Source organism: Hoplias malabaricus, chromosome 2 (assembly GCF_029633855.1).
Source record: "Hoplias malabaricus isolate fHopMal1 chromosome 2, fHopMal1.hap1, whole genome shotgun sequence".
Lineage (NCBI taxonomy): Eukaryota > Metazoa > Chordata > Actinopteri > Characiformes > Erythrinidae > Hoplias > Hoplias malabaricus.
Window position 1 is genome coordinate 68,831,672 of NC_089801.1, and position 13,242 is coordinate 68,844,913.

Consider the following 13,242-nt stretch of genomic DNA (forward strand, 5'->3'; position numbering starts at 1 on the left):
AACAAAACAGGACTTGAGTTGACTTTTCCGTTGGGTATTTTTCTCCCCCCAGTTGGACACATTTGGCTTGATGATCAAGTTAATTGGCTAAATTTGAAAAATCCTGCTTTGTGGAATCCCCCAGGTATGAATGGGCATGCACGCTCAGCTGAAGGGTCTGTAGTGCTTTCTGCTGTGTGTGATGAGGTTGGAACTCTGGCTGAAGGCTTTTCCGCACACTCTGCACACATGGGGCTTTTCACCTAAAGAGAATGGAGGGTAAAATGTTATTGTCATTTGTCTATGTGCAAGGGCTGCACAATACACAATACATGATGACTGACATTTTATTGTCATTGTGGCTCCCCGCATGTTTACTGTATATTTTGGAGCTGAAGCGAATCACATTACAAAGGTTTAGTGGCCCCTCTCCTTTTAAACCATAAAAGACCTCTTAAAATATGTACTTGCCTGTGTGAATAAAGGTGTGTTTTTTCATGTCTGACTTCTGGTGGAACCTCTTGCCGCAATACTGGCAGGGGAAAGGCCGTGTGTCCGAGTGGATCAGCAGGTGTGTTGTGAGAGTCGAAGAGCGCTTGAACACTTTGCCACATACTTTGCACTCAAACGTTCGCTCCTGAAATATGGACAAATGCACTAAATACATACAAAATGACACCAGACCGTTTCTGTTGTCCCAAGTATATAGATTGATTTTATATATACAGGGGGTCCTCGACTTATGACGTTGATCCGTTCCTACGTCGCGTCGTAAACCGATTTTCGGTGCAAGTCGGAACATACGTAAATAACATACTGTACGCACTTATCCTATCCTAACACCTATCCTCCTCGGTGTATTGTTCCGCCGCGCACACCAAACAGGAAGTTCGCGTTAACGACGTTTATGACGCAAAACCACTTAAGTCGAAACAAGGCTTTATACAGTAAATGGGAGATGTGTCGTAACCACGAAACACCGTAACTCGGGACTGACGTAACCTGAGGACCTCCTGTGTATATATAAATCAGAATATATTCAGAAGTGTAGACACAATTTGGGCCAGTTTAAAAAATAAATCCATTTAGCAAGCAATATTCATTAATTGTAGACTAATTGACAGCAAAGCCTGTAATTTTTCAGAAGTTGAAATAAAAAACTTAGTTTTTCAAAGTCAAATTGAACCTTTTCTATTGATCTGTGATTCATCATCACAGAGCCTGGGTGCATGGCTTTTTTAAAATAGGTAACAGTATCCACTTTATTTTTAAAGGTCAGATTATTTATTAATCAAGAGGTAAAACTGAGCCATGTTTACCCTTGTTCGTGTCACAGGTTTGCTGCTGTTGCAGTAGACGACAGGGATGTTGTAGTCTGGATGACACTTGTACACATGAGCCTCTAACCCAGAAAACGAAGGAAAGTGCTGCAAGAGTGAAAGGGAACCCACACCCATTAAGTGAATCTCTTTGCTTTGAGATTATAGCATTGTTTTGTAGCAGACAATATTAAAAAAAAAAAAAAAAAGGTTGAGAGCAGACACCATGTTGACTCTCACATCAAAAGCCAGTGCTGTTCCACTTCAAGCTTACACTGATGTGTGTTTGTCTGGTGAGGTTTTTAGCTGGTTATGACGCAGAACAAGGTGTACTTTACCTTGCAGCATATGGCACACTGTCTGGTGGAGCTGTTTAGTACGCCGATTTGGGAACAGTCTCTGTCTTTACTGCTGGGCTGTAACACACCAATCTCCTGTTTGTCCTCTGTGTTTCTGGCCTGAAGGTGGTGCCAGGGAACCAAAGACGAGCTTTCACTGAAACCCCTGACATCTGTTGAGGGAAGAAAGTAATGAAAATTCAACTCATTATTGGTGCCTGTCAGTGTAATTAAAGAAAGGAAAGGACTTGGCTTGGTAGTAGAGTTGACATGATCACACTTCTTCATTCGTAACTTTATGTATTATATCGACTTAAATAATTTTGTCAGTGCAAATTGTAGTAAGCTTAATGCAATTTCTTAAGTTTAGTTATTTCACTACAGTGGAGAATTTGTATTCAGTACAATGTAGTCCAGGTCTAGGGTTGGTCCTTGTCCCAGAATCCAAACTTCAGAGAGCACACCTGGCCAACGGGTAGTCTACTGTGGGCCTTTCTGAACCTAAATGCCCTTATAGAGGTCAACACATCAATTTGGAAAGTCTTAAATAGTTGCTAAATCATTTTTAATATCTACTGAAAATTAATCTTAAATTTGAATGGGATATAACTGAGTTACAAGTAGGAGTGTAGCAGCTTATGTTTCTAAGAGTATCATAGCAGTAACCTTAGTTACTTAATGTTATGTTTGTGATAATGGTACTTAGTAGTTGATAGGTTCTGTTTGTAGAGAGCTGTGCTGTAATTTATCAGAGCCAATAATTTAGTAGCGACACTGGTGGAATAAAGAGTATTTCAACTGGTGTAAAGGGCAACTATGTATCGTGTTTACCTGTCTTCCAGGTAAAAGAGTCCTGTTCTGTATTATCGTCTTGTTTAGATGAATACTCCACACTCTGCCCTGGTTCTTCTCGGGTTATGGGGGAGGATAAGGGGGCAATCAAGTGGGTCCAGGGAATGCTTACACAGGGCATGCAGTCGCTGGGGAGAGGTGAACGACAGCCTCCTCTTCTCCTCTTTTTCACCAGGAAGGAGCGAGGCATTATGTATAGAATCAAAAGTGCTGAGACAGGAAAGTATACAAGTCAGTACCTGTCAGTGCTAGTTCATATGTTTGGAAAAAGAAAAGTGCTTTTTCCACTAGGTGGCAATGTATGCACTTCTACATTGTGTAGCCCATATATTCGACACATCTATGTACATCATCTGAGTGGCTTTTCTCAGCTCTATAGTGATGCCAACTGGTCATGTATGTGGTCTTGCTATGAGTGTACCAGTCACGGCAGGATTGCTGGGTGTTTTTACACGTATATTTCAGTCTCTCCACTTGGTCGAGAACCCCACTGACTTAACATCCACCAGCGCTTTAAAGAAGTTAATGCATTCATTCATTGTCTAAAACCGCTTATCCAGTTCAGGGTTGTGGTGGGTCCGGAACCTACCCGGAATCACTAGGCGCAAGGCAGGAACACACCCTGGAGGGGGCGCCAGTCCTTCACAGGGCAACACTCACATTAACTCACACACACCTACGGACACTTTGAGCCATCAATCCATCTACCAACGTGTGTTTTTGGATCATGGGAGGAAACGGGAGCACCTGGACGAAACACACCACAAACTGTCCTCACAGACAGTCACCCTTGAACCCACAACCTCCAGGTCCTGGAGCTGTGTGACTGTGACACTACCTGCTGCGCCACCCCCTTAAAGATGTTATAAACATAAAAGCACAAATTCTATGTGCACCTTCAGCTACACAGCATCACTAATGATACTGCAGTGGTGAGAATAATCCACTACCCAGGTAACACCTGCTCCTTGGTTGTCCTTTGGTAGACCTCTTCCTGTGATGTGCAGGGTACACTGCATTTAATAAAATTGTGAAACTACAGGCAGGAAACTTAGTAAAGCCCCCAATAGTGTAGTTAAAAGTAAAATTAATTTCTTAATAATTAACAGACTAAAGTGTTAAAAAATGTTACTATGGATTTTTCAGACAATGTAAAGAGAAATTAACAAATTCAAATGTTCAAAATGCGGAGTTTTGAGAAATAAACGTACACCGTTCAGTTATTCGGCAGGGCTTTATGTAACACCTTATGTTTCTAATTAATTGACTGTACTTCATGCCTGCACTGATTTCTGAAACAGGGCAATTAGAAAAGTCCTTACCCCTCCAATAAACACATACAACTGAGTTATTGGGTCTATATTGAAGAGAATCAAATTGATATATAAATGAACATATTTAAACATTGAAGGCGCACACTTTCTGCACTCAGCATTCAAGTGTTTGGTGATTTTCTTGCTCTCGAACAAACTGCATCTGACACTAATTAACAAATGTAATGTATGCTTCGCAAATATGTTTTTGCAAATTAAATTTTTGCTAATCAATGTATAATGTCTTAGTTTTAACAATAGTGCTTCAAATAAGCATTCAAATGCAATATTTAGTGAACTGTTCTTGCAAGATCAGCCTTCACAATAGTGACATCGCAGAATGAGGAGACTGGGTTGGGCCTACATTCTATTTCCAACAGATTGAAATAAAAACACAAAATACAACTAATAAACAGCTTCAGCAAAGTCAGTGTATAGTTAAAATTCTGTTACAAGTATTCAGCACTGAAAAAACAGATATCTCATGAAGATCTAAAAATACAATTTTTCAGAGAAGTTCTATTTGAGCAAGACTGAAATACGCCTCCAGGTTAAGCACAAAACATAACCACTGTTTCATTATTTAACCTTTTTAGCTGTCCACATATTTGTCATTTAGCACTATCGTATAATTGACAACCTGCATATTTTTTTTTCTGTGTGTACCTTTTTACAAATGCACAGATAACAAATACGAAACTTAGTTGTTCAGATTTTGAGCGGATGGCAATAGAAACATGAGCAAGACTACAATATAAAAGACTGGCTGTGGTTAGAAATTAATTTACAAAAAGCTGCCCTAAAGTAACCCAAATATAACAAATGTGCTGAATTTATTTAGTGGCGTTTCCATTATTTTTAAGTGAAAGAGTACCTCTGGTGATACAATGTCTTAAAAACAAAGCAATATGCATACAGATAGTTACATGCAGAAAGATAGAAACATCTTATTTTCTTGTAGCAAGAAATTATTACAAACAGGCTAATTAAGAATTTTAAAGATTTGTATTCAATGTGTCACTGGAGAAATGTTTGAGTAAAATGTTAAAATGTGCACTGATTAGAAGTTGTTTATGTAATTTTTATACATTGCTATTCTCTTTTAATTATTCACATTTTCCACCGCTGCCATCAAATTGAAGTTTGACTGGTTTATTCATCCCTTATGAATTTACATTTACAGTAGCTTACATTTTCTTGCTCGGGGAAAAATCCTTAAACTTCAACTTACCTGCTGATATCAGAAGTTGTTCCAAACTCTGAAACTTTCGTTAGCTTTAAATCAGTAGATATGCAAGACAGCAGTGAAATGAACAGGAATAGAGTAAAATGAACAGATATTCACTTTGAGGAGTGAAGTTAATGGTGAAACAGTATAATAGAGCGAGCTCGCGCTCTGCTGTGTTCTTGGCTGAATCTGAACGCGAGTGAAACTGCGCGAGGAAATGTTCAAGCGACCGCAGCTGCATCACTTCCGTTTACATGTCTACAGCTCTGTCTACAGGAGAAAGAAAGAGAGGAGCTCTTCTGCAGCTTCCAGTGAACTCTCCATTTAGAGAACCTTAATTATTCATCCTTATTCGATACTCATTGTTAGCCATTCACCATTATCTCATTAACTATTTATTAACTAATCTTCCTTAAACTTGTATCATATTTAACTAATCATTCTTAACCATTCACCATATTAGCTACTTATCATTAACCATTTAGCATTATTAGCTACTCTTCATTAACCATTCATAATTAATAACTCGTTTTATCTTTTCGTCATTATTAACTACTAGTCATTAAACAACCATGATTATTGAAGAAAATAGGAATTATTTGTTTTGCATTATCAACCCATTATTATTAAAAACTAATTATCTGTTCATTAATAAATAATAACATTTAACTAATAAATAACTATATTAATATTGCAGTAACTATGATTATATATTTATACTATATTATAAATTATTATTAATTACTCTTCATAACATACTCATAATACATTAATTTTTTATATTAAATTGAACTCTTATTTATTAAGTATTTATTAGCTATTTGTTATTATTACCTGTATTATTAGTAATAACTACTAATAATTTAAAATGTATCATTATTATTAACCTGTCCTTACACATAACCACCTAAAGAGTAGTAGATGTTGATGATGGTGATGCTGTTGACCTTTATACCAAAATTGCTTTGTCTCAGATGGCTGCCTGCTCCCTTCAAACTGCACTACATGGGAAAATGTGGTTTCTACACACAAATGATTTATATATATTAATCAGAAACATGCAACACATGACAGGGTGTAAACAAATTTGTGTCTGACATATGATGCACAAGAGTTCTGTGAGTAATCACATTATAAATTACAATGTTTAGCCTCCAACAATGAATGAAACACGATATTTTAGATAAAATGATTGTTGAGCCTCATCATGTGTTATAGCTTATAAAATTGTGGCAGGCCAGTTTCTTTGGACAGAAGTACTGAGGAGAATATGTTGAATATAAATGTCTAAAATATTAAATTGAAGCTTCCAGTAGGTTGTGGCGGGGCACAACGACATAGCTGATGTTTTCGGAACAGTCTCTCTGTGAACTAATTAGATATAATAATAATAATCTCATTGAAAACCACTCACTAAATCATCTTCCTCACTCCTTCCTGCCTCCTTTCTTTATTTGACTCTGATTCCTGTCTTTCACTTTTCTTTCTGTTACTGCATTTCTTTTTGCTTTTTTTTTGCTTTTTCTCTCATTTGTTTTTCTCATTAATTTATCTTCCTCTTTGTCTATTTCCTTTGTTTTTTGGTCTATTTTTTGTTTCTGTTTCTTTCCCTTTGCTGTTTATATTTGTCTAGTTTCCTTGATGCTTGCTCTTTTTTCATTATTTGTTCCCTTCATTTTCAGTTTCTCTTTTTATTATTGTCCTTTCATTTCTTTCTTACACTCTCCTCGACCTCTCTCCTTTATGCTCCGTGTCATGCCTGCTTTCTGTGTCCCTCCCTGCTTTCTGTGTCCCTCCCTTTTCTCTAGCTCTATGCATTTAAAAAATTGTCCTTCACGTGCAGTTTTAGTTATTTGTGTTCATTGTGTTTTCTATAGTGTTCAATGTTGTGTTGGTTGTGTGGTGATGGTCAGGATTGTGTCAGGTGTGCATTGTTGTGTAGTGATAGTCGGTGTTGTGTTAGTTGTGGGTTGATGGGCAGTGTTGTGTTAGTTGTGTATTGTTGTGTTGGGGTGGTCATGGTTGTGTTAGTTGTGTATTGTTGTGTGGTGGTGGTCATGGTTTTGTTTGTTGTGTATTGTTGGGTGGTGGTGGTCATGGTTGTGTTAGTTGTGTATTGTTGTGTTGGGGTGGTCATGGTTGTGTTAGTTGTGTATTGTTGGGTGGTGGTGGTCATGGTTGTGTTAGTTGTGTATTGTTGGGTGGTGGTGGTCATGGTTGTGTTAGTTGTGTATTGTTGGGTGGTGGTGGTCATGGTTGTGTTAGTTGTGTATTGTTGTGTTGGGGTAGTCATGGTTGTGTTAGTTGTGTATTGTTGTGTTGGGGTGGTCATGGTTGTGTTAGTTGTGTATTGTTGGGTGGTGGTGGTCATGGTTGTGTTAGTTGTGTATTGTTGTGTTGGGGTGGTCATTATTGTGTTAGTTGTGTATTGGGTGGTGGTGGTCATGGTTGTGTTAGTTGTGTATGGTTGTGTTGGGGTGGTCATGGTTGTGTTAGTTGTGTATTGTTGTGTGGATGTCTATCTCATGGGAGACGTTTCCTTTATTAGACTAAGTGTGAAGATGTGCTAGGTTCAGAAGCTGTGAGCTGAAGAATGACGCATGAAGTAGTCATAGCTTTCTCTTTGGTTTGGGGGGTGTCAAACGGTGCAGAGGGTCACAAGGATGGATAGAGAAAGAGAAAGAGAAAAGAAGAGAAGGAAAAGTGATGAGACAGAAGAAAAGGTGAAGAACTGTGGAGGCAAATTTGAGAGGTGTGAAAGATGGTCACATGAGTTCTGCCAGTGGCCTGTAGCTGGAACTAATGAGTCTAAACTACAGAGAATGACCTAAGAGAAGGCCAGAATTTATAGGAATACAAAAACACAACCAGTCATTCTAAATATAGTAAACAAACATCTGATCGCCAATATCAATATCTTTATCAAATCAACTGCTCTGTTAATATTCTTGGTGTACAATAACCACAATCTACCTATCTATCTATCTTTACACTTATATAGTGCCTTTCTAGACACCCAATGACGCTTTACAATACACACTGCTCAGAACGCTCAATCCACACACACACTGGCGAGAAGCAGTGGCCAAACGCGCACAGCGTACTCTTGACAAGGAACGATCGTCCACCTGGAGGATTGCATCGGGCACTAGGATTTCACATATACATTCATTATCAATATTTCATTTATTGTTACTGGTTTGAGTGTTTGTCCAAAAGATATTGCCTGCAACAGAGACTCTGTAGACAGTGATTCTAGATTTGTGATATGAGAATCATACAGGTGAACAATCATACTTTGTTCTGCTCCTGAATGTATCTGAACAATTTGATGTTATCCTCAATCCGACTATTCAGCTGACTGCAAAATTTCTGAGGAATTCCATGAGGGATTAAAGGAAAATGTCACCATTTTTAACATAACCTTTAACACAATGAATTACTACAGAAAAACAAGAGCAAGGGTAAGCCTAGTTTTGCTGGACTACCATTTGCCATATAGCCATTGTCACAAAGGTGTTTCTGGTATTTAAAAAAACAGAAAAGCCCAGAATACAAACCCTTGTCATTGGAATGTATGGAGAAGCTTTGGTGCTTCAAATCAAAGTCTTTGTTTACTTGTGGATTTTATTATGTGTTTGTATTGTACAGAAAATAGAGAGGGCAGGTCATAAATGCAGAAATAAAAAAAGAGCACAACGTTTGTTCATAAAATATAACACCGGCATCAGTGTTTTTCTTGTTCATTTTATTAAAAAATAAATACTAGATGATCTACCACCAAGACCAGGAACATTTTGTTAAATTGTAAGAATTACAATGACTTATTTATTCAATGTAAAAGGTTAAAGCACATGAAATTTAAGGAGTCTGAGCGCAGTTATATGAAGATTTATAAACACACTAAAGCCACAAAATGTCTCCCCACCACTTTACAATATTTCAGGCAAATACACACACTTGCATAAAATAAAACAAATTCAGCGGTCCTCCTCTCTCTGTGGGATATAACACTTTTGTAAACGTTGCTGATTTCTGAGCCTTCCTGCTGAGCTTGTGAACTACTCAACGGCAAGCCGAGGCTCTGGCCAAAGCGCATGGTGTTACGCCAAACACAGCCCCAGAAGCAGACACAAAAGGAGCGTGTTCCCTGTCTTATTTCCTGTTATTCAGGCCACGAATAATTAGTACATGAACTGAAATGTGAAATATGGCTGAACTAACAGTTCCTACTCATGCATGCACATTTCAACATTAGGAATCAGTCAGTAAGTGAAATTGCCTCTTCTAGGCCAAACCGGTTGGTGGTCCAGCAAAAAAACGTTTAACTATAAATTTTTAAAGTGTGGCCTGTTTTGGTCATCAACATATCTATAATTTACATGTCCTATTGAGTTCATTATATTTAGATGCAAAGCAACTCATTGAACTTGCTTGTAAACTCACTCATATGCATTCTCACTCACATAGCTCCTTCAGGTTTGCTATTTATTGCTTTGCATCAGTGACACTGTCTCCTTGTTTAATAATTTAAGTTGCAATATATGGTGTAATATTGGGGTGGCACGGTGGTGCAGCAGGTAGGTATCGCAGTAACAGCTCCAGGGACCTGGAGGTTGTGGGTTTGATTCCTGCTCTGGGTGACTGTCTGTGAGAAGTGTGGTGTGTTCTCTCTGTGTCCGCGTGGATTTCCTCCGGGTGACTGTGAGGAGTGTGGTGTGTTCTCCCTGTGTCTGTGTGGGTTTCCTCCAGGTGACTGTCTGTGAGGAGTGTGGTGTGTTCTCCCTGTGTCTGCGTGGGTTTACTCCGGGTGACTGTCTGTGAGGAGTGTGGTGTGTTCTCTCTGTGTCTGTGTGGGTTTCCTCCGGGTGACTGATTGTGAAGAAAGTGCTGTGTTCTCTCTGTGTCTGCGTGGGTTTCCTCCGGGTGACTGTCTGTGAGGAGTGTGGTGTGTTCTCTCTGTGTCTGCGTGGGTTTCCTCCAGGTGACTGTCTGTGAGGAGTGTGGTGTGTTCTCTCTGTGTCCGCGTGGATTTCCTCCGGGTGACTGTGAGGAGTGTGGTGTGTTCTCCCTGTGTCTGCGTCGGTTTCCTCCAGGTGACTGTCTGTGAGGAGTGTGGTGTGTTCTCTCTGTGTCCGCGTGGATTTCCTCCGGGTGACTGTGAGGAGTGTGGTGTGTTCTCCCTGTGTCTGTGTGGGTTTCCTCCAGGTGACTGTCTGTGAGGAGTGTGGTGTGTTCTCCCTGTGTCTGCGTGGGTTTACTCCGGGTGACTGTCTGTGAGGAGTGTGGTGTGTTCTCTCTGTGTCTGTGTGGGTTTCCTCCGGGTGACTGATTGTGAAGAAAGTGCTGTGTTCTCTCTGTGTCTGCGTGGGTTTCCTCCGGGTGACTGTCTGTGAGGAGTGTGGTGTGTTCTCTCTGTGTCTGCGTGGGTTTCCTCCAGGTGACTGTCTGTGAGGAGTGTGGTGTGTTCTCTCTGTGTCCGCGTGGATTTCCTCCGGGTGACTGTGAGGAGTGTGGTGTGTTCTCCCTGTGTCTGTGTGGGTTTCCTCCAGGTGACTGTCTGTGAGGAGTGTGGTGTGTTCTCCCTGTGTCTGCGTCGGTTTCCTCCAGGTGACTGTCTGTGAGGAGTGTGGTGTGTTCTCTCTGTGTCCGCGTTGATTTCCTCCGGGTGACTGTGAGGAGTGTGGTGTGTTCTCCCTGTGTCTGTGTGGGTTTCCTCCAGGTGACTGTCTGTGAGGAGTGTGGTGTGTTCTCCCTGTGTCTGCGTGGGTTTACTCCGGGTGACTGTCTGTGAGGAGTGTGGTGTGTTCTCTCTGTGTCTGTGTGGGTTTCCTCCGGGTGACTGTCTGTGAAGAAAGTGCTGTGTTCTCCCTGTGTCTGCATGGGTTTCCTCCGGGTGACTGTCTGTGAGGAGTGTGGTGTGTTCTCTCTGTGTCTGCGTGGGTTTCCTCCGGGTGACTGTCTGTGAGGAGTGTGGTGTGTTCTCCCTGTGTCTGCGTGGGTTTCCTCCGGGTGCTCCGGTTTCCTCCCACAGTCCAAAAACACACGTTGGTAGGTGGATTGGCGACTCAAAAGTGTCCATAGGTGTGTGTGTCTGTGTTGCCCTGTGAAGGACTGGCGCCCCCTCCAGGGTGTATTCCCGCCTTGCGCCCAATGATTCCAGGTAGGCTCTGGACCCACCGCGACCCTGAACTGGATAAGGGTTACAGATAATGAATGAATGAATATGGTGTAATATTCCTATAAAATATATTAACCTGCCTAACTTCAGTATATAGAAAAAAATGTACAAGAGAACAACCCACAGATTATAAGATGCCCAGACTTAAAAAGGAAACTGGTTTCAGTGAAGGCATAGACTAAAGTACAAACTGGATATGACTTTTCAGACAACCAGTTGCAAAAAAAGGAAAAACACAGAACATCCTGCATGTGATCTTGAGAATAGTGTAAATGTTTATTATTCTTTTCTTGATATCATTCATTAAGTACAGAACACAGAATTGTCATTTAATAATATTTTCATTAATATCTTTATTACTGTCATTTATATTATATGTGACAACACATCAGTAGAACTGCGAGAGAGACTGGATCAGGTTTAGGGGCCTAAAGGAGGAACAAACCACTGTTTAATAGTGAAATCAGAAAGCAGGGCACTCATTAAGGGCACTAGCAAGGGACAAGACATCGGCCCACTTCCAATCCACTTTCCCATTGTCTTAATTTTTATTAACGTGACAGGGTGGATGTAGAAGGTTAGGCAGATGAAAAAAACAGGTCAGAAATGGATCCCCGGTGTGCTGGGGATATACCACCATTCTGTTTCGATGTACACTTTTCTCAAGGGTACTAGAAAACAGGGAAATTAGTGAAGTGCATTACTGAGTAAAATAAGACACGGTTCTTTGTTCTTGCTGTATCACGTCTTTAACAGCAGAAGTTACAGTCTTTGGTGGTGTCCATGTTCTAAGCTTTTGAAATGATAAAGTGGAAAATTATGTTAATTTTTTTTACACCACAGAGTTTATGCAAATATGTAGTAAATTAAGTCTCTTCAGACAGTTTATATGGCACCAAATGGGGTCATTTCTTCCACACAAACCCCACACAAGTTCAACCATGATCCACCAGGTCCATGATTTCAATAAATATGTCAATTAAAAGACAATGAAACAAACATAAATACATGTAAACAACAACAGAGAGATTGTTCCAACTTCACAGTGATGGACACAGCAGGTGAAACAATTCAAATGGAACAGACTCAGAAATTCCAAGCACCATGTTTTTTTGTTTTTCTTTTCTTTTCTTTCTGACAATGAATAAAATACAAGGTCGTCTTGTTTCCACACATGAGATATAGGATGTAAACCGTTTAATTTCGTGTGTGTGTAAGCTTCACATGAACATCCCACCTGTAGTACCTCTTAGGTTGCTGTTTTTGAAGCATGAAAGTGACCTCACTTCAGATTAATTGTGACTTACTACAGTGACCAAAAGGACATGTTTGTGTCTCTTCAACAAGCATTTGCTAATTGGTCAGTGTTCTCTGGAAGTCACAGCGTTAACCACAAAGCAGTTACACATGATGTAAGAACACCAAGTTATGAGCACAACTTCCTCTGAAAATTTCAAAAATGCTACATGAATCCCTTACAACAACACTGTGGGACTCAGTTGATACATAACCTTGGCCTTTGTCCATCCACCTAAGCCCACAAGATCAGTTGGCATGTAGAAATACTGTTTATTTTTTTGTTGTTTTCCTTTGTTTTTAAACTGCTTTATACCTTTTTTGATGCTGCACTGATTAGGTTTTTCCTTTTGTAGTGCAAAGTACAAGAATGCAGCATTCTGTCCAACACCCATATGACTGTGATACATTAAAATACATTTAGCTGTTTTTTATGACGTTCTCAATGTAGTGTTTGATCGCAGATATAATAAAAGTTTGAAGCAGCAAAGTAAAATCATTTAAACCTTTTCTCTTAATGACCCTGCCATCATTTAACAATTGCACATATTAACAGTACACCACATTCAGTCAACATCCACAGACATCCAGCTTGTTGACCCCTGCTCAACACTCATCATTACACTGTCACAAGAAAAACTTGTGTACATATTTTTTTACATCATTTGAAAATGTGAAAAATCTCAGCTGCCATTTACATCATTACACTCACTGTATGATGAACGTAGCTTTAGTA

General features: G+C 39.8%; 2 protein-coding genes across 2 annotated transcripts in view; one reads left to right on the plus strand and one right to left on the minus strand.

Annotated features, from left to right (window-relative positions):
* The window catches only part of LOC136687039 (uncharacterized), a 50,749-nt gene that overhangs the window by 11,599 nt on the left and 25,908 nt on the right, over positions 1–13,242 (plus strand). The window lies entirely within an intron of this gene.
* On the minus strand, positions 91–5,207 carry LOC136687042 (zinc finger protein Gfi-1b-like). Its single transcript, XM_066661234.1, has 6 exons — positions 5,033–5,207; positions 2,468–2,698; positions 1,637–1,809; positions 1,299–1,406; positions 451–616; positions 91–242 (listed from the first exon to the last, which is right to left on the minus strand). Exons 2-6 carry the CDS (start codon positions 2,676–2,678, stop codon positions 145–147), a joined length of 756 nt encoding a protein of 251 aa, XP_066517331.1. The 5' UTR covers positions 2,679–2,698; positions 5,033–5,207; the 3' UTR covers positions 91–144.